Below are 22441 nucleotides of genomic sequence, written 5' to 3' on the forward strand. Positions count from 1 at the left end.
AATGGTTTACCTGTTATATAAATTTACAATGTAAAAAATTTATAAAATTAAATGTCATTTGCATAAGAATGTGGGTCTAATTCACACAAAATGCAGGCATACATAAGTTATATGTATACAAAATATCAAATGAATTTTATTTTTTAAGATAACTCATTATTTTTTTTATTAAACTAGTTGTTTATTTATGTTATTACGGAATACCCTCACAAAAAGATTAGAATCGGAGAGCTCATATTCACTTAAAATAAAAGTTTTGACAGATCAATGGTGCCCGAGGAAGGAACTTTAATGACAGTTTCGTCCATTTTTATACCAGAATAGTATAATACCGAGCCTGCTTTGCTGTTCAAGAAAAGAAAAGAAAAGAAACAAAAAAAAACACCCCATTGTCCCGACATGAGTGAGCCCTAATTAATTATATTAGGACAAAATTGCCCCTAAATGTCCAAAAGTGACGGAATCGCATCTCATAAAACAAAACTACAACTACACGAACAGCTACTCAGCTGAATCTGATACTTAAAAAAAAAAAAAAAAAAAAGAAGAGAAAAAAAATCGGTGTATAGCACAAACAGCTAATAAAGCTGGCGAAGTTTTAAGAATTCTAAATCTCAACCAATTGTACTAAAATCGCTCCCTCTCTCTCTCTCTCTCTCTCTCCCATCTTGGCAACAGTTGCTTCATCGTTCACACTGCAAACAGTTCGTTCGATTGCTCAAATGTAGAGTTGCTGATGATTCTAGGTTAGAGGAAGAGTGCCTGTTTCTGTCTGCGAGTTGCCGAGAGAGAGAGAGAGAGGGGAGAGTCAGAGGCCGCCATGTCTGCGAGCTTCAGCCCTTCGCGAAGCCCTGCTAGCTTGCGGTTGCAGTTGGGCAGCGGAGTCTCGAGGCTGAGATCTTCGTCCTTCAAAAAGCCGCCGGAGCCTCTCCGGCGAGCCGTCGCCGATTGCCTATCCTCCTCGTCCGCCTCCCACCACGGAGGCCCTTCCACCGTCGTCTCCGAGGCCTCGAGGACTCTACGGGTCAGCAATTACATCACCATGCGGTTTAATTGTTTGTGTTCGATTAGATCTTGATGCTTGGGGTCTGTTTGGCGTCTTTGGGGCTTGGAATCTAGGATTTGCTGTGCTTGTTTTGCAAATTACTGGAATTTCTGAGCTCAGTTAGTTTATATGTGTGTGTGTGTGTGTTTTTTTTTTTTTTTTTCAGATTTTATTTACTGTTTTCAATTTAGGAATATAACGCTGACGGCCAGATCCTCTTCTCAAATTAAATTTGTGTCACAATGCTGTTGGTTTTGTTGATGTTAAGCTTTGGCTTTACATTTGATTAGCAGGATATTCCCAATTAATTATTGGTAGTAGTTATAGAAGTTGATTCTGCTTTTGCTGTTTTTTCTTGGAGAGAGTGCTTGACGTGGTTTCTTTAATTAGGTTGTTTGTCTGATTACGTATTAAGTGTGTTTGACTAATTTTGGTAGGTGTCGTTGTAGCTTATTTACCTAATTATCACGCTAGCAATTGACAACACAGTAAATTCTCCTATAATCCTATACGAGAATTGGGCGGAGATGGAAATTAAATTGTCTTATCTTTTATTCTCATAGCTCTATCCCACCCTTGGTGTTAATTCACAAGGGTATATTGACAATCATTTCTAGAAATGTAGTGTCATTTGGGGAACTGTGAAGAGAAAGCTAGCATGCACATATCTGTATCTTAAGTTAAATAATTCCTTTCTTGATGAGGGTCTATGCTGCCTGCTATGAAGTAGAAGTAAAGATTGAGAAATGTACATGCTGCATTTGTGGAATTGCTTTTTTATCTTAAACTGGTGTCCACATTTTTCTGGCAAAGCAAATGACATTCTATATTGCACTTCTGGGATGATATGCAAACTTCACTGAAATGGGCATAACCTATTGAAAAGTGTAACACCCAGTGCACAAGGCTCCCCTGCTATTGGGGGCTAGGGAGGGCAAGATGTGAGCCCCCAAGTTAGAACTGTTTATGTGTGCTTGGTACATTTTGGAATTTTACAAATTATATTGTCTATTGCAGGATTATCTGGCAGCGACTGCGACAACTGACCTGGCTTACAGTGTGATTTTAGAACATACCCTTGCAGAGAGGGAGCGCAGGTATCTGTAGGACATTTTTTTTCAGTGATGCATACTTGATGCAGTTCTAATAGACCTTATCTTACTAATAGAATGCTACAACTACACCCTGTTCTATTATACATGAATTTATGTATTGATAATTATGTGTAACTGTTCTGTTAGGCAGTATTAATTGTTTTCCCAGGTGGGTGAGTAGAGTTGAATGCTGGTGATAAGGTGGCCTAGTACGTTATTGTTTATGAATTTGCCATAAAAAAATTGTGAAGCAAATTTTTGGAGGGGCACTGCGGAATAGGAGATAAGAGTATACATTATGGATTTGTCTGTGAGGTTCTGATTGTTGCATCAGTCAACGGAATATTAATTCACATAGATAGTGATGATTGATAATGCTGATCTGAGTTGAATGATGGCAATGTAAAAGTTAGTCGGAATGGAAATAGAGATCATGATGAGGAAATTGGCTAAGACCATTCGGTCCTATAAAATGAAGGCCAATGAATGCACTTGTAAGGTAGATTGGTTTGTTTGAAGTTGAGGTGCCACATGAACAAGAGGAAGGTTGTAAAATACTTGCATCAAGATTGTGAGAAAATATATGATTGGTAATGATTGCACAGTATGATTGGCAAAAAGACTTCATGTAGCTGTTCCCAAGTTGTTGAGTTTAAGTCTATCGTGAGTTGGGTTGAGTAGATTTCAATAGATGAGACGGTTGAGGTTGACTATTGGGGGTTGAATGAAACTCACCACTTAACTAAAGGGTGAAGTGGTCAACTAATAAACACCAAGGTGAAGTGGTCAACTGATAAACCCCTTATTAAGCACTTGGTTTTCTTGTGTGGGAAGCCTGCTGCTCAGAGCATTATTTTTCTTGTGTAAAAAGCCTGCACTGCTCAGAGTGTCGTACTGTTGAATTCATCAAATCTGTTATTTGAGATCTGTTTCTATATGCACAGTGTACCTTCATTGGATTGTGGTTTTTCTATGTGCACAATTTGGTATATCTAGCTTCGTCTAAAGACTAAGCGAGCTAGAAGTTGTGAAAGGGAGTGGAATTTATGATCCAGATTTGAATTATTATTACAACTGTTCTTTTTATGCGTCCATTTTCATTTCCTTGTGCTATATAATCTATATTCTGCATGTACATGACTTTCTTTAATTTTTATTTTTTATTGAATTTTCTTCTTCTGGACTGCTTTTGAAATTATAAGTATGACAATGTAATAGAATTTTATTTTGCACCAGCCCAGCTGTTGTTGCAAGGTGTGTGGCACTTTTGAAGCGGTACCTTTTACGGTATGTGCCTTTTTTTTTTTTTTAATTTTTTATCGCAGCTATTATTTTGGATATGGAAATGTGAAAAACATCATGCACTGATTGTGACGTGTTCAACAAAATTTTCATTAAACTTGCTTCTTTATCATTGTGCAGTTGCGTAAGAAATTGAGTTATGGTATTTTCTCTCTGTCAAGATTCTACTGAATGGTCATAATTTTTAAAGCCTCTTGTGTAAAGAATCATTTGACAATGTTGCTTCATCTGCTAGTATTTGCGATAAAAAATGTTGTTTTGTCTGCTAGTATAATTTCTTATCGTTGCATCAAAGGCATTGTGCAGTTGCGTAAGAAATTGAGTTATGGTATTTTCTCTCTGTCAAGATTCTACTGAATGGTCATAATTTTTAAAGCCTCTTGTGTAAAGAATCATTTGACAATGTTGCTTCATCTGCTAGTATTTGCGATAAAAAATGTTGTTTTGTCTGCTAGTATAATTTCTTATCGTTGCATCACAGGCATTGCTGGTTCATTTATGGGTAGGGTTCAGTTTATGTGCCCTCGCTGCTTGTGTTGGTTGGTGATTCCAAATCTTGGGTTTGTGACTTGTTGGAGGTTTATTTTGTGCAACGATGGGGACTACTTTGAATACATTCACTATGTTCTATCGGCATGGTTTGGCTGAGTAAGCCAACCAGCATTTTAATTTGCTTTTATTCGGGAATCAATATGTTTTTGCTGATTGGACGGTGTTAATTTATAATGCTAGGATATCGGGTTTAGTATTTGCACAATGGATCATTTCTTTTGTATAGGAAAGAGACTGACTGTGAATGAAACATTTATTTCTTCTGATCAAATATGATTTATGCTCAATTTACTGAGGGCTAATGTAATATATACCGAATATAATGCATTGTTAACTCTAGATGTGAGAGTAGGGTTCTTCTTCCCAGTTTCATATCTTTCTTGTCATTTTGAGTAGTATAACTTTTAAGCATCATTTCCTTTGTTCAAACCACTGTGTAAATATGGGACCTGAGATGGAAACTAAAACTTCGTCCATAATCTGAAGAAGCTGTTAAACTTGCATTATCATATCCAATATTGATATAGCGTTTCACAAGTAAATGCTATTTCTCATGGGAACCCCATCACAGGATTCCAACACAGGCGTGTGTTCTGCGCAAGGTGTGTTCCCCCCTTACCTGCTACCCTTCCCCTGCTCTCCCTTCTCTCTCAATCCCCTCTGCCTGGCGGTGCTACAGCTGCTGGGGCACAGCTGCTGACAATGCTGCTGCCAGCTGCTAGTGCAGCAATTTTATCCCTCTAGTTTTCTTCTCTGCTTTGCTCTCTTTCTCTAGTTTTTATTTATTTTTATTTTTTGACCTGTGTGTTATGTAAACAAGGAGGGGGGTGGGGTGCATGTGTGAAGGATGGGAAGCCTGGAGATTGAAAATCTCTGTTACAGTCTGTTAGGTGGGTTGAAAGAAGAGAAGGGTGGAGACAGGGTTTCATTTCAGTGGGGGGTGTAAAGCAGAAGAAACCAATAATAATAATAATAATAAGGGCTCCACATCACTCCCTGAGCCGCGATGATTTGCCTCTGATGAACAGCATTGTCAGGGTTTCCATAGGCATGTTTATACACGATGTGGGTTTATGAGGATATGGAATCCATTTGGGAAAGGATTGGGGCTACTGGATCTTTGTGATTTCACTTACTAGTGACTTTTAAGTTTTAGAGCATTTAACTGATTTTCCTCAAGCAGCATGATCTTTTAATCTTGGTCCCTCAAAAATGATCCTGGAGGAGTGCTGCTTTTGGAAATGGTGCCGATTGCATACTGGACACTTGAGGGTTCTATTTGGTTTACTTTTTCCATATCAGTCGTAAATGGGAGCTTCTGAGAAGTGATGTACTTATGGTGCCTTAGAAGCACTAGAAGTCTAGGCCTTCTTGGATTCGACTTTGAGATTGATTTACTTATAAAAATAACATTTACTGCATGGTTCTATATATTTAGAACACTAGAACAGGTCCTTCTGTTCCCCTTGGAGGTTTTAGTCATTTCTGGAAATTCTGGATGTTCCATTGGCTTATGGTTGTATATTCTTTAGTCTTCTATCTCAGCTGATCTGAGGGTGATTTTTCAGCTAAGGGCAAATATAACATGGTAATTATTGATGGGTACACTTTGCATTTACATCCCTATATTTTGCATTGTCGCAGTTCCTTCGTCTCTCTCACTCCTTTTTTTTATTTTTTATTTTTGGGTTGGGGGGAGGGGAGATTGTGTAAGTTTTTATGTTTGCGTTGCCACTGTTCCGTTCTCTCTCTCTCTCTCTGCGTGCGCACGTGTTTTTCAAGGGGAATCTTGTGTGGGTTTTCTTTGCTTTTTATAAGAATTAAGGAGTGATGCACCTCTTGTAATTCATTTTTTCTTTACATCCAATGAAATTGTCATTTCTTATGAGCTCCATTTGGATTGAGAATTTTATGAGACAAAAGGGAAGGAAAATAAAATAAAAAAATGAAGCATATTTCTATTTTGTTTTCTCTTTGTATGGAATACTATTAAAAACAAAAAAAAAAAAAATTCAAATATGATTAAAAATTAAGAAAAATGAAAGGTCAATTACATGTAAAATAAAAATTCATGGATTTACTTTGTATTTAGGGTCCGTCTTGTATTATTTTTGTTGTTTGTTTCTTGTTTCTATATTGTGAAGAAACAGATTATGACAACACTTTTGTTTGCGTTGCCAATTTTCTATTTTTTTTGTTGGCTTTTCAATTGTTTTTTGAAAAAATTGAAAACCAAGGGTGACTTTGGTACCACTATAAAAAATTATGAAAATGAAAATCAGAAAAAGAAACTAAATACTAGAAACCAATAACCTCTTTGGTTAATATTTTAAAATTAAGATAAATTAAGAACTTATTTTAAAAAAGGCTCATTTTCATCTTTAAAACAAATAATATTTTAAAAAATATGATTAAAATAATAGAAGTGCAAAATAATAAAAATAAAAATAATTATAATAAAAATAAAAATTATTATAATTATTTTATTTAATTGTTATATTTTGAAAATTCACTTTATAGTGACAATCTTATTGTACATGACAATTGAAAAATAGTAAAAATATTTTTGTAATTGATTTTTATTCTTTTTTAATTGTTTTGAAATTTAATGTATATTTTTATTTTAATTATATTCATATGATCATTTTATTTTGATTTTAAATAAAAAGTGTGTATAAAATGAATGATTTAATAAAAAAAAAAACTATTTTTGGATAACTAAATTTTTCGGCAAAAGGTTACCAAAGCAATTGAAAATAAATAAAAATATGATTTTCATTTTTTTTCAAAGAAAACTGAAAACCGAAAAAAGAAATAGAAAATTGGTAATATAAACAAACACATTTTCATAAACTATTTCTTCATTGTACAGAATTTGAAACAAAAAATGGGAAACATCAATGATACCAAATTGGCCATTTTTTATGGTTTTCTATTGTTTTGGCAGCTAGAGTACTTAGTACCCAAAATTAACTGTTATGTATTCAATTATTCATTTTATACATAGTTTTTTTATTTAAAATTAAAATATATTATCCCTGTGAATAATATCCGTTAATTTTTCTAATTTTTTTTAAAATAATAATAAAATTCAATTAAAAATATTTTACAAATTTTCTAGTGTTATGTACGAAAAGATTGTTCTTGTAGCACTAGACAATGAATTTTGAAATATAATAGTTCAATAAAATAATTATAATAATTTATATTTTTATTATAATATTTTTAATTTGTATTTTTTGAATTTTTATTTTTTTAATTATATATTTTTAATTTTTATTTGATTCAAGGACAAAAATGGGCATTTGTTCAACCAAGTTTATAGATCTTTTAGTTTTAGAAGTATTAACCTAACAAGTTGCTAGTTTTTGGTTTCTAGTTTTTGTTTTTTGTTCTTAGTTTTCATTTCTGGTTTTTGTTTTCATAATTTTTGATAGTGATACCAAATGACCCCTTATCCTTTCTTGTTTTCCTTGATAACTAAGCAGGAAAAAGAAAAATTCATTTCCTTTCCCTTGCTCACCAAGTTCCAAACAAGGCCGTAATGAAATATATTTAAATCCTTGCAATCTGCCTTAACATTTCAAATGTGACATCTGTGGGCTTTAAATCAACTTGATTTCATGAGCATGCACTTCCAAAGAAAGGTTGAATGCATAGATGACTTAATGCATTTTGTCTAAGAATGTGAACCTCTTATGTGTGTGTGTGTGATTGGGAGACCCAGCAGTAAAGATCTAAAGTCAATTTAATCTGCACAGAGCAACCCTTGATAATATCCAAGCCATGGGGAGAGAGAGAGAGAGAGAGAGAGAGAGAGAGAGAGAGAGAGAGAGAGAGAGCTTGGATATTATCAAGGGTTGCTTTGTGCTGATTTCCAGCAAATTGACTTTAGATCTTTACTGTAGGGTCTCCCAATTCGACTTCCACCATAGCCATGGACATCTATTAATTGACAACTCAACCTGGTAAAGCCCATTCACACCCTTAATCTTTCATTATTTTCTTTTAGTCTCTAGGAAAATGAAGTGGTGATTGCCCAGAAAAAATAAATGTTGAGTTAGTCATCTTGTTGATCAATTTGCTTTTGGGAAGTCTCTTTATTGTAGATGCCTCATCCATTATGATTGGCATGCGTTGTTTTGTTCTCATATATGAATTATCTCTTAATAAAGTTAAACCACTCTTTTTTTAGTGGCTTCTTATCTCATGTGTGCTTGGATTCCTTATGGATGCTGCAGTCTGCAGATATAAACCCCGACTACCCAGTCTACTAGTCAACCTGATGAAAACCAATCTGACCTTTAATATATCACTAATTTTGTTCAGTCACTAGGAAAGAGGAAATGGTGATTGATAAAATAATTTGAGTTGATCATTTGGCGAGTCAAATTGATGATTTGGAGGGCAGGCCTTAGATTCAATAGTATGGTTGCTCCTTTGTGACCAGTGGGTCATGGATTCAAGTCTAAGGAAACAGCCTTTCTGCATAAAAGCAGAGGTAAGGTTGCATACATTGTGACGAACCTCCCCCTACCCTCGCAAAGCAGGGATCCTTTGGCCTGGGGACAACCTTTTTTATTTTGCGATTCAAATTGTTAGTAGAAAATCTCCTGAGGTCACTTGAAATTTTGGCAGTGGGGGCTCATCTCTGCTTCAGATGCCTCATGCATTATGATTGGTGGGTGCTTCTTTTTTGTATATGGATTGTTTCTATATAAGGTGAAGAATTGCTGTTATATTGTTTCTTTTATCGAATGAGCGCATATATCCATTTGACATGCTGCAGATATAAACCTAGTGAGGAGACATTGCAGCAAATTGATCGGTTTTGTGTCAACACAATTGCTGAGTGTGATATAAACCCAAACCGAAGATTGTCACCGTGGTCACGATCTTTAGACCAACAATCGGGAGCATCTATAGCATCTGCAAGTATTTCTCCTTTGCCTGTATCTAGTTTTGCATCAGCAGCACTTGTAAAGTCCTTGAATTATGTTCGTTCCTTAGTGGCTCAACATATTCCAAAACGGTCATTCCAACCAGCAGCTTTTGCTGGTGCACCTCCTGCATCAAGACAGTCACTTCCAACACTGTCATCTCTGTTGAGTAGATCGTTCAATTCTCAATTAAGCCCTGCAACTGGTGGGGAACCTTCAGAGAACAAAGATGCTTCGACCTTATCCATTTCAAATGTATCGAACATTGAGAAAGTTGATGTTGTGGAAGATATTGAATACATTGCCCTTGATGTTTTAGCATGGCGCTGGCCTGGGGAACAGCAGTTCCCTTTGGTTTCTCCTGAGAGGTAACTGGACTTTTGCATGTGCCTTTTCACTTTCTAGGTAGTAATGGTTTTTCAGTTCGAAGTTTGATATGGGTTTATGTGGTCCTGTGGTTCACTCTTTTGCTTAGAAACCTGAAATGACATGTAATATGATGCAGTGACTGTGTTTTGAATCCCCAAGACATGAGTACGCATAATTTCCTTGAAGTAGGTGCTGCAGCTTTACTTGTAGGAGACATGGAAGCAAAAATGAAAGGTCAGCCTTGGCAACATTGTGGAAGTGCTGATATGCCTTATCTTGATCAAATGTTGCAGCCTTCTTCTGTCACAACAGCTACCAATTCTGCCTCTGCTCGCCCTCATTTGAGAGCAATAACAGCTTCTAAACGCAGTAAACAAGCCCCTCATCAAATATGGCATGTTCTTCTTGCTCAAATTGTTGCTTTTACGACTCTCACTTCATTTTAAATTATTTAGTTTCATTTTTTGCTCTAAAATCAATTCCATATTTTTTTTTATAAAAAACATGTGACCTTCAGGTTTTAGTGTGATAACTGCTTTCTTTTGTTCTTCATTAAAATTTTCTTGACATAGGTTGCCTTCTATAAGTAACAATTGTGGTTTCAAAGCGACTTAACATGCATTGGATTGCATTTGGGTTTGGATAATGTTGGTCGATCTTTTCAATGCCTAATCTGATTAATTTATTGTTGAATTTTGATATCTGGTTTCAGTTGGGGTGGTCCCAAGTTTTTGAACCATACTCACTTATTGAGCATGTTAGGCTGGCTTGCTGTTATTTGAGACTTCTATGCAAGTTGGCAACTGTCAACGTGCCTGCATCTTTGTCTGTTATGTAAATGATATATGTTTCCATGTGACGTTCATGTTTCCATTATGATAAAATGAAGTGCAGTAGACAGGATTTGTACTAATAGGAAATATTGTAGGGATATTGTAAATGTTACCGTATACTAGTATTTGATGATGAAAAAGGCACACCATTTTAATGATTTCTTTATTGTTGTGCATCCCATGTGGGTGCTCAGAGTTCATTTAAAATAGTTCTGTGTCTCTGCTCTTGACTATTATCATACCCATGGCACACCTCATCTGGTCATAGGCGTCTTATAAAACTTTCATAAAACAGTTAGATTTTTCAACCTTTAAGGGATTTTATGATTGCATAAGTACATAGCACAATAGAGTTTTGTGTGCGCAGTCATGCATAAATTTTCCTTACTATCGAATAGGTTTTATGTTCAGACAATAGATTTTTTTGTATGTTTTTTATCTGCATGCATGTGTTATCAAGGTTTCATACTTTTGAGTTGAACTCTATTGAGTGAATTGGTTTATGGTGAGTTGTCTGAGATAAAAAAAAAGGCTTTAAAACCACAGCTTTTTAATTATTCATGGTTTTAAACTTTAATGCTCAGTTTCATGCAAATTTATTGCAACTAACTTATTGTTTTTCAGGGAGGATTCTCTTGTTAGTACATTCCGCCCACGTGCGCGGCCCCTGTTCCAGTATCGTCATTACAGGTACAAATTGTGATCCTGATGTTTTTTGAATAGTTATTTTACATGTTTGTCTAATATTGCATAGGACTCACATGTTAGTTAATGAGAATCAATCTTATGCTATTGGTAGTAGCACACTGTTTGGTTCTATCACCAGCCTGATTGTGTATTGACATTTTTTATTTTACTTTTTCTCTATTTAATTTTTTGGAGTTTCTGTTTCTTGTGATTTTAGATATCTTCTTATGAGAAACTCCATTTTACTATCCATAATTTTCCATTCAATTTTGTTTATCCTCGTCTGTTATTGCACCATGATGGTTAGTTTGTCAACTGGTGTGATTCGTGTGGTTGAAGTTGCATTCATGATTGAAAAACTTATCAGTTTTCATGATTGATATCTCTCTCACTTACACATTTTCATCTCATCAAATGTTTTGTTGTTGATCAGCGAACAACAACCTTTGCGATTGAATCCTGCGGAGGTGTGCGAGGTTATTGCTGCAGTTTGCTCAGAAACATATTCATCAAATTCTAATCTCATGACAGTTTCATCCAGATTGAATAATAGCAGTGGAAAGCCGTCGATGGATGTGGCTGTGAGCGTCCTTATCAAACTTGTTATTGACATGTATGTTTTGATGCCGCTGTTTGCTGGTATCCTTTGGTCTCATTCTTGAATGGCATATTTGTGACCTCTCTCTACCCGTGTGTGTATAAACTACCTGTTATTCAATACTCTTTTCATGGTATTTGTATTTTGTTATGTGCTATCCAATATTCTGCTCATTATAACTACTGTTTATTAAGTGGAGGCTTGGAAACATCTTGCTTCTCCCCAACTAGTTTCTTTATGTTGTCTTGATTTTGGGTTTTTTGGAGACTTTGTTTATTCTAACATAATCTCCTTGATATTTTATCACTTACTATTTTTTTTAGAAAGAAAATTATATTAATAAATGAGAACATATACAAGATAAAGGACAAGAAATCCACCCATAAGCAAACAAAGAAAAGCAACGGAATGAACAATTAATGAAACAAAATGCCCAATCACTCACAAATAGACTCAAAGGAACTCCTGGAAGACCACCAGCATAGACGACCAACGTGAGGCAAAAATGAGCACTTTATACCAAAGCAAGTGAAGAGGGGGAGCCTTTTTCTGAAATATCCTTGAGTTCCTTTCTAGCCAAAAGCACCACATGATAGCCAATAGACTGCAATGCATAAAATTATATAATCTCCAAGATGTCATGAGAAACAACTCCAGAATCCTTGGGACATGGGGAAAAGAATATTCCACAATCTCCGAACATGGGGACAGTGTAGAAAAAGATGGGCAGTAGTCTCACTGCTTTTCTTGCATTTAAGACACATCAGGCGACAAAGCTTTATTAAGCCTTCTCTTTCGTAAACAATAACAGGTGTTTATCCCAATCAAAATCTTGCAAAAACAAAAGCTTTAACGTTAGAAGGAATCTTCTCCTTCCAAATAAAAATTTTCAGTGAGGAAGGACTGCCAGTCAGAGTTTGAATAAGATAGGAATAGAAGTATTTTAGGGAAAAGAACCTGAACTATCAAAAAACCACAATCTCTTGTCCAAGGAAAGGAGCAACCGACATGAATTGGGATAGAGCTCAAAGATGTAAACTTCCCTACCTCTGTGTGGTTTAAGGTTACAAAAGAACTAAAAAAGACTACAAGAATTTTAAGAATCATTTAGACTATAGAAATGAATATAGGAGCATTAATGGTGGAAGGATTATGCAGTCATGGAACATGAAGAGGAGTATTCCTATCCACAAATCCTCCCAAAACCAAATTTTTTAGAACCATCGCTCATGCACTGAGTTAAAGAGATAAAGGTGGGATAAATTTGAATAAGAAATTTCCAAGGACTAGCATGGGAAACATTACCCCCCACCTTAGCATCCCAACCATTCGTATGGAGGCTATATTTACTTTTGATTACCTTATGCCAAAGGATTCAGTTTCTAAAAGAAAACTCCCCAATCATTTTCTTCTAAAGGGACGTTCTCGTGCACTAAGCTCCCAATCCCAAATCATCCCTTAGATTTTGTCTTTTTCAAATTGTCCCAGCTTACTAAATGATCTTTCCTACCCAAACCCTACCCCCAACAAAGAAAATCTCTCATAAACTTCTATTTTTTCAGCCACTCATGGTCAGTCACTCTTCAACAAGATACCTAAAAAAGGTAGGGGGAGGATATCACCCAAAAGAAGACCTATGTAGCCAAAGGTCACTCCTGCACTCTACAGTCAGCTAACAAAGCATTGCTCGAAATTCCTTCTGCGCTAAAAAATTCTAGCCAAACTAGACTTAGACATTAATATTGAACCCCATGATGATCTAAAATCTGTAGAACTGTTGAAACATTCTTAAAACCCCCAGTTTCCCTAACCCACATTCCAAAAACAGAATAGCATCATCAGTAAATTGGAGATGGGAAACAACAACCTCCTCTATATGCACACCAATCCTCACACCTAGATAACATCCCACTCAAGGAGTCAACCACTAAAGTATACGAGAGAGGGTCAGAGTATCACCTTAACACAAACCCCTCAATGCCAAATAATAAGTTTGAGGTTGACCATTTTCAATCACTGAAAATGTAGAATAGTAAAATCAACCTCTAATCCACTGTCTCCACCTATCCCAAAAGCCCTTCTTACTTGAGACCCAAAAACCCCAATTGGCTCTACCATAGGCCTTCTCAAGATCCAACTCAAAAACAATCTCATGCCTCCTACTCCTCATATGCCCTACTACATTCCCACAAATACTGCCTGGGAGATGAAATAGTAGTCCTACTCAACACCGCACAGATTCCAGATTCGTTGGGATAAAATCTTTGTTAGAATATTAAATAACCGGTCACCAAGCTGATTAGCCTATAATCCCTAGCATGTAAACATCGATCCTTCTTGGGCACAAGAGTGATAGAAGGTAGAATTAACATTCTTACTTACTCCTATATTAAAATAAAACTCTTAAATCACTATCAAAAGATTGAGGTAATGTGTGTTTCATTACTTATTTGTAATGCCAATTTCTGCTCGACCATTAAGTTATAAGATTAATAATTTCTTTGATATTCTGTGATATTGAATGTTTCAATCTTGGCTAACCTTTGTTTCAGTAAGTTATGTTATTTTTTGTTGAAAATAAACTTGTCTCTGGCATGGAGGCTGGCTATTTTTTATCCTTATGGATTGGCATATTCTTGGGAGAGACATTAGGATATAGATCATGTGAGAAGTTCTAGAAATTTTTTTTCAAAATTTCTATTCTCAGTCAAAATTTGTGGTTATGGGTATTCCATTATGTTGTATGATCCATATAATTAATAGACCATAAAACCAAAAGAAGTTTATTGATCAAACAAGTGCTGCTTTGTATAATCGTCTTTGAAGCAAGATAGAATTCCTCATCATCCCCGCGTATTCTTGTCCTTTGGATGATGTTATTTGTTCTCTTTCAAACACATTTCTAAATCAATCATGGGATGAGGTGATCAAAATAGTTTTTTTGTAGGTATGTTCTGGATTCTGGGATCGCTGCTCCTCTCACTCTGTCTATGCTTGAGGTGCTGCGTCAATTACATATTTATTTCTCCTGATGATAATACATTGAAAGATACTTATTCTCTATGATGTTGTCTTTCAGGAAATGATTAGCTCCCCGAGATCAGCTTCTAGGGCTCGTGCTTTTGATTTAATTCTGAACCTTGGGGTTCATGCTCACCTGTTGGAACCAATAATTGTTGATGATACTTCCACAATTGATGAAGAGTACTCTCAAGAGTTATATTTTGACAATGAGTCTCAATTTGGTACACGACAACAGAGAAACACAGACTCCTTCAAGATAGAAGCTTCCTCAGCTATTGATAAATTTGAGTTTTGGATTTTAGGCATTCTTTATGAGATTCTTCTTCTTCTTGTTCAGGTACAACTAATCTGTCATATTTGAGCTTTTCAACCTTAGACAAAGTATTTTAACCTTTGAATTTATTTTATTTCTGTGCAGATAGAGAAATTGGTTGAAGAATAAAAAATAGAACTGATAATAACTTTGTTTTGTAGCAACAACTCTCTCTCTCTCTCTCTCCCCCCCCCCCCCCTCACCCAAAAAAAAACCCTAAAAAGAAGTCAGGAAAAAAAAACCTACTTAAAGAGCAATGCTCAAATTTTTGAAGAAAAAACATAAAGAAAAGGGGAGATATGACTAAAATTTTTAATGGTGTTTATAAATTTGAAGGTGTATTCAGGATAAGGATATATTTCATATTGTTTTAGTTGTGTGCTGAATGGCATCTACGTTGCTAAATGGATCTTGAGCCCCCCCCCCCCCCGACCTTGTTGTGTGGTGAGATGCCCGACAAAGACTGGTAGGCTTCATGTGTCTGTTTGTGAGAGCCCCATCTAGGGCATGTGGAATGCTGTCCTTTACTATTTGTATCAAGGTGGATGCCACTGACCTAAATAAGGGCAGATACCCAGAGGCATGCGACACTGCAATGACACTGCTTATGTCATTTAGTTGGTAGGCTGGGGAAGCTTTTTGGAATGACCAAGGTTGCTGAGTTCAGTTCTTTGAGTTTGGCATGTGTTGGTAGGTTAGGTAGCTCATAAGCATTAATTGCCCTTGGGATGGCTTGGAGAAACAACTGGCGGCTGGAATGAGCACAAGCTGACACCTCCTCCCCCTTCCCCATGGCCCCATAAAAAAAAAAATGAATAAAGAACCACCAACAGAAAATACCCAAAACTTTTTCCCACCAAGGTATCATGCCTGAAGCTAGCCATGGGGATAGTAGCGCTTGCTTCATTGTGACTAGTGGCATGCACAATGTCATTTATGCCAAAACAGTGATGCTTATGCATACAGTGGTTATAGGTGCAGTGTATTTGAACCCTTGCCCCACTAGGGTAGGTGCCTACTATATAGGATAATTTATGCCTCTTATAAGCCTTGAGAGGGCTCAAGCACCTCTTTAATGAATCAAGCATCATCACATCCATCATCCTAGACATAGAATTGGGATTCTCACTCTGTGCTTCTATTTCTAATCCCCTGCTTTTATAGTCCACACCATGCTTTCTACCCAAGCTCCACCTCCTGATGCTGTCTTAGTATCTTGCCATCTTACTTGGAATACTGTGCCCCAGCAAAAAAAAATCCCATCTTCAACAAATTTAAAGATCTCAAAATACTCATGTCATGTTTTATATAATTTAACTTGTGATTTGTTTTGTATTAAAGTTTCCACATGGACCTTGGATTAAACATGGACCGACATGTCTGATAACAGATAAAAATTGGATCCCTGTTTTTAGAATTTGGAATTAAATCTGATAGAACATATTTGAATCTAGCTTGCTGTATTTTATCTTTGCTAAACATATTTGAAGTGCATTATTAAAGGTTGAATGCTGGAATGTCTTCTTGACGGAAAATGAATGGGCTCTAATAATAATTACTTTGTAAGCTATTTGTGTTTTAGGTTTTTTTTTTTTATTTCAAATAAATACTTTTGATAATATCTGTTGTCAAATATTCATCATTTTTGTTAGTTCATTTAGCAAATAGGTATGCCTCTTCTCTTCTTTATGTATGACTTAGCATTGCAATAACATTTTCCGCTGTTATTTATTTATTTATTTATTTTTACAGAAAGAAGAGAAGGAAGAATCTGTTTGGGCATCTGCCTTTAGCTGTTTACTCTATTTTGTCTGTGATAGAGGCAAAATTTGGAGGAACAGACTGAAAGGTCTTGATATAAGGGTGAGTGGTTTCCTTGCCTTCTATTTATTTTTTCATTTCCCCGTGAATTTATTGTTCTGTACATTTGCTGCTCCAACGAGGGAGAATCCTTCAACATGGGAAGTTAGTTCTTGATGGCGATAGTGACATGCCCATTTTTCTCTTGGCGCATGTTGCAATTTGACTTTTATCAATTAGAAAACCACGTAAAGTTCTTGATGAAAAGAACATATAGCCATTGACATGGCTCATTGCATCTTTTAAGTCTCTTTTTTTAAGACCTAGAGGGGCTTAGTTTTGCTAATTGATGTTGGCAATCAAAATTAGTTGAGAAGAACCAAAAATAAAGTTCTCTTTATTTTTGCATGTTAGCTTTCAATTTTCATAACTCATCCCCATTTGACTGAGTTTAGAACATATAGCCATTGACATGGCTCATTGCATCTTTTAAGCCTCTTTTTTAGAACCAGAGGGGCTTAATTTTGCTAATTGAGGTTGGCAATCAAATTTAGTTGGGAAGGACCAAAAATAATATTCTCTTTATTTTTGCACGTTAACTTTCAATTTTCATAACTCATCCCCATTTGACAGAGTTTATCAGAAATTTTAGCTCTTTTTTCTAATCTATTGATTTCTCTGAACAAGCCTCTTCGGCATTTGGATATCATTACTACCCAAATCTAATTTCTGAACTTCTGTATGTGTAATTATGTAGTGCTATGTCTGACCTGTTAAAGTTCTTTTCTACTCTACTATTTTAGCAAGCCTTATTACAGCGTTCTTTATAAATCTCAGGTTTGATCTAAATTGTTCATCATCTATTTGCAGGTTATTAAGACACTTTTGGAGATTAGCAGGAAGAATTCTTGGGCAGAAGTAGTTCATTGCAAACTCATTTGCATGTTAACAAATATGTTTTATCAAGTTGCTGATGGACCTGCCCTTGCTGTTTCAAGTACCCCAATATTTCTTGTTGACCAGGTCGATCTGATTGGGGGAATTGAGTTTATATTTTTTGAGGTAAGCAAATCATTTTCTTGATAACATGAATTTAACATTATATTTGCATCAATTGTTATTGTCTCTAGCTGTTGTGAAAGGTGATTTGACTCTATAAAAATTTTATGTTGCCTGGTTGGCTAGAGTCTCAGAGAATTTCCACATTAATTGTGCTGCTTAAAATTTTTTAACAAAAACTGTTTTGGCCCATATAACTTTCTTTTTCATTTAACCTCAAGTTTCCATTCTTAAGAATTCCATTCTGGTTATTTTTACTTGGTCAAATTTCTGTGCATTTATATGACTATTGGGAGGAGAATGGTTTAATGGTATTTTTCCTTGCCTTTGATATTCATGAAGACCAAGCGAAATATTTGGAGTAACAGAGTAATTATAGGTTTAAGATTGGAACCTACTTTTTTTTTAACTTTCTCTGTGCATCAACCAGATTTTCTTTCTCAAACATCACTCTCCAATCAATAGAAAAACAGAAAAAGGAAATAAAAAATGCCACCTGCTGGGGGCGTGTTATGCAGGAGTTGCACGTTTACGGACACTTTTTTGGGTCTCTCTAATTAAATCTTCTGCTGATATATTGGCGTTCGTGATTCATTACCAGACTAGGTGGTGGAACTTTGCAGAGGAGAACGTAATAAAATTTAAAGATAAAATCATGGAAGAAGGAAATTGGATAGTGGAAGAACTGAAAGCACTAACCCTTTATACAAGAAGTGACTAGTTATATTAGAAGAATTGCAAGGGAGGTCCCAAGTAAGGAGTTTCTGGAAGGGATGATGATGTCCATGTAGCTAGCTAAAACAAAAGATAGTGCTGCAAAACAGTGTGTAGAAATGAGGAAAAGATTAAATAGATGATAAGGCAAGAAAAGACACAAAAGATGCTTTTAGCAAAGCCAAAGGTAATACTCAATCGGGCATTAAAGATGGAGAGGAAGACATGATATTTGTCAATATAGACTTAGATCATCACTATAACCCCTCACCAACATTTTCTTCAGTGTGAATCATATGACCTTACAAGTAATATTTTTCTTAACCTTGTTTTTCTTGGAAAAAAAATTGTGGCAAAGAATGCAGAGGAATGGCCGTTCTCCCCCCCCCCCCTCTCTCTCTCTCTCTCTCTCTCATGAACTTCTCTATCGTTTCAAAAATAGCAGGTGATGGTAGAATGATCGATTTAGATTGAAGAAAATACCTTTGATATGAGATTGGACAAGGTGGGGGAGATTTATTTTCTGTGCATGTTCGTGAGTAATAATTCTTCAGTTAGGTGGGTTAAACTCTTGAAAGAGACAGTTCTTTGGTTTGCCAATTGTCTAGCAGATTTTGTTCAGTTGGAAAGGGGTGCTCATAATGTTCGTATGGGAAATTTGCAGTATTAGATGGCAATTAGGTAGGTGGACGAGAGTGGGGAAGTATTTGGGGTTGGTTGGCAAAGCCTGAGCTTTCTCTCCGAGATTGTGAAGTCGGGTGGTGATGGAAGGGAAGGCAGGTGAGGGAGAAGGATGCATGAGTAGAACCCAACCATAGGAAAGAGGAGCTGTGTTCTCGGTATGGGGCGAGCTGCAGTTGAATGCGTGATTGGAATCGTATGAGCATACTGTTAAGGCAACTGGGATTGCTCATATTGTTAAGGTGGCTAGGATTTTGGAGGATGACGCTATTCTAGCCAAGGCAGATAGGGTTATGCTTGGGGAGTGGAAGCAAAGAAATCTGGGGTGGGTCATTTATTCTTGGTGTTGGCTTTGGGCTGGATTATTGAAAAAGGAGGAGCACCCTTAGTTAAGTTGGGCCACTTAACTGAACAGGCTCATAATACTTTGGGCTCTGTTTTGGATGTTAAGGATGGCTTACCTCTTTGGGCTCATTATAAGGAAAAGGGCTAATCAGCTGACCCCATGATGGATCTTGTTAATGGGCAGGCCAATTCCCTAGTCTAAATTCTCGGACGTAGAATACAAGGAAGATGGATTCTCCCTCATCTATTAACAAAGTCCAAAGCCTTTCTCCAGCTTTCATAGACACAAATGCAACAAATCTAGTTGCTGATTAGGGCACAGTAGCTTGCCCTCAGAAAAGTATCTTGGCCACAAAGATGATAAAACCAAAAATGTCGAAGTGGTTGATGATTCTAGTTCTTCAGTGGGACAGGAGGTTGGTGCTGCCAAGGCTAATGAAGATGATGTTTTGGGTGGGGAGGAAATTTGATAATTTAGGTCTGAACTTAGATAAATCTAATGGTCGCAAGATGTTTGCTTGCTGGAAGGTTGCTCTGATAGGTGCAGAAATGAGGAAGTTGTACGAAGAGAAAAGAGAGCACTCTGGCGAGATGGGCCAAAGATTTTAAAGAGAAATTTACTATTGAGGAAGATGTATAAGCTAAGAAGATGGGTAATTCTTGTAACAGACTAACGAAGGAAAGGAGGCAGTGAGATTTTTTGTGGGGCAGGGGTGGCCCCTATCAGATAATGATAGTGTTGAGGATGAGACGGAACAATATGGATATGTTTCTGATTCCTGTGATGTTCTAGGGGATTTATCATACGTAGACCCATCCCCGTTGGAAGGATCGGAGTGGATTTCTATTTTTGAAGACGATGGTCTGTATAATGAATTGCGATGCAAGGATGGTATTTTTCCTACACCAGCATAGGGAGATCCCAAGGAAGGATTAAAAAACTGAAGATCTTATGGATAAATTGGATTTAAATTTGGTGATCCAGGAGCAAATGAAGTGTGCTTTGATGGGGGCAAAAACAAGGCTAGCAAGGGTTAGAGGGAGTTGGCTAACTTGATGTGTTCTGTGAATTATGATGGAAAAGGATTGAAGAGGGGATTTCTTGGTTAATTTTTTATTTTATTATGTATTTATTTAATTTAATTTTATCTTTATTTTCTTTGGGCAGACTTCTTGTCCCCTATTGTTGTAACTTCTCTATCATTCTAATACATTTTTTTTATAAAAAAATTATTATTATTTTAAAAATTATATATATATATTTTTCATGTGTTTTTCTAGATGTAAATGTTTTGTTTGGGTTTTTTAAGAACATGCTTATTTGTATAGAGGTTTGGGAATTTATTAAAATATAAATTGATATAGTTGTTTGCTCGGCATTTGTACTAATTTTGTTTTTTCTTAAATTATAGCAACAGTAAGTGCATTTTGTAATCATATGAAGTAAAAAAATATAATTTTATTATTATTATTTAAAATCAGGATGACAAATTTTTTATTTTTTTTTGAAAAACAGTTTAATTAACAAATTCAAAGTATTGCAAAAAGTGAGCCCAAGCCTTAGCTCAAGCTTGAGCTTGCATTCTTACTTCCGAGCCTAGCTTGAGCCTAGATTTCTGAGTTGGTTCTGAGTCAAGCCCAAGCCAAGCTACTAGACTACCAAGTTGATTGTACACATGTTAAAGCTCAGTCAGCTCAACTTGTTTGCAACTCTAGTCAGGACTAGATATAGAGTAATGATTTAGGTAATATTAAATGCATAAGGTGATGCTAATTGTGTAAAAAGTGAGAGTAAAAGTGTGTTAACAAAAGAAGAAGATATAAGAAATTATTTTAACAAGCTATTTAATGTGAACCAAGCAGAAGGCATAAGATAAATGTCAAGTGTCATGGACCCCCAAAATAGGACTCAAGTAAGGGTCGTGCGGCACTCGTTGAAAGCTCTCCCCAACGAGTTAGCCAATAATCACCCGTTCAAGCCTGTAGGCATGAGCACCAGGTGAGTCTCAATACTCAAGAGAAACAAGGAACAATATGATATCACACGAGCAAGATATTCGCATACACAGAATAAGGCTACAACAATCAGGTATATCACAATCCATGGCAACAAAACACCATAATGAAAAGGACTACTTGTATTATTCAGTTCCAAGAGAATAACCATATAAACGTTAACACATATAATCGTAGATTCATTCTAAATCCCTGGAGAATACAATTAGAGCAGTATCACTCTCCCCCTTTTCCCCATTACATTGTCACTCCCTAACATCCTCCCCCACTCATTTTATCGACGTCCTCATCGATGTGTTGTAGAAGGCCTCTTCACTCTGCTAATGTTGAAGCTGGTGTCATTTTCTTCGAATTTCTGAAATCTTCAATATTTTGTTTGGCATGCTGAAGGTTTTCTGCCTTTTCCCAATTGTTCTCTTCTTCTCCCTGCCCCATCCACTGAACCGAATATTGTTGTTGTTGACGACCTTCTTCATTGACGACTCTGTTTGCAAGGATCTCCTGAACATCTTTGTTTACAATCTGCCTTCTGGAAATTGTTGATCTCCTTATCTTTTGTCGGTGCGGCTCTGCTTCATTTGTGTGGAATGACTTTAGGTTGCTTACGTGAAACACTGGATGGACTAGTCGTTTGTGGCTCTTCATCCACTCTGGTTGTTCAAGTCAATAAGATGCATGCCCCGCCTTCTTGATCACTTTGATTGGACCTTCGTAACGGTGTAAAAGCCTTTTATCCTTACCGCGAAGAAATCGAAATGTCTCTAGTGGCACTTTTACAAGAACCAGATCTTCAGTTTCAAATTGTTGTGGTCGTTGCCCTTTGTCAGCCCATTTCTTCATGCGTTTCAATGCTTTTTCTAACTGAGCTCAAGTGACTTCGATGTTTTGCAACCAATTCTTTGTGAATTGGTATGCTTTCGGGAAATTTCCTTTGTATGAACCATCCAGAGTGTGCGGGAGAGTTGGTTGTTGACCTGTCACAATCTCAAAAGGGCTTTTATTAGTCGTAAAAGATTTCATAGAGTTAAAACAGAATTGTGTTGTGTCTAGTAAAGCAACCCAATTTTTC

At 36.3% G+C, this 22441-nt stretch overlaps 1 protein-coding gene across 3 annotated transcripts in view; it reads left to right on the forward strand.

The window, feature by feature from the left end:
* Window positions 1–503: 503 nt before the first annotated feature.
* LOC131165551 (uncharacterized) overlaps window positions 504–22441 on the forward strand; it is a 47004-nt gene continuing 25066 nt past the window's right edge. Inside the window, exons 1-12 of one of the 3 annotated variants that reach the window (XM_058123465.1) lie at window positions 574–1024; window positions 2063–2142; window positions 3376–3426; window positions 8783–8928; window positions 9004–9301; window positions 9439–9696; window positions 10760–10825; window positions 11256–11435; window positions 14368–14419; window positions 14500–14781; window positions 16510–16620; window positions 17428–17619. In XM_058123465.1, the coding sequence (XP_057979448.1) occupies window positions 821–1024; window positions 2063–2142; window positions 3376–3426; window positions 8783–8928; window positions 9004–9301; window positions 9439–9696; window positions 10760–10825; window positions 11256–11435; window positions 14368–14419; window positions 14500–14781; window positions 16510–16620; window positions 17428–17619 (1920 nt within the window). In that variant the 5' untranslated portion in view covers window positions 574–820. Of the gene's footprint in view, window positions 1025–2062; window positions 2143–3375; window positions 3427–8782; window positions 9302–9438; window positions 9701–10759; window positions 10826–11255; window positions 11436–14367; window positions 14420–14499; window positions 14782–16509; window positions 16621–17427; window positions 17620–22441 lie in introns of all 3 variants that reach the window. The other 2 variants (XM_058123464.1, XM_058123462.1) reach the window with 2 other exon arrangements.

This window comes from Malania oleifera, chromosome 10 (genome assembly GCF_029873635.1).
Source record: "Malania oleifera isolate guangnan ecotype guangnan chromosome 10, ASM2987363v1, whole genome shotgun sequence".
NCBI classification, from domain to species: Eukaryota; Viridiplantae; Streptophyta; class Magnoliopsida; order Santalales; family Ximeniaceae; genus Malania; species Malania oleifera.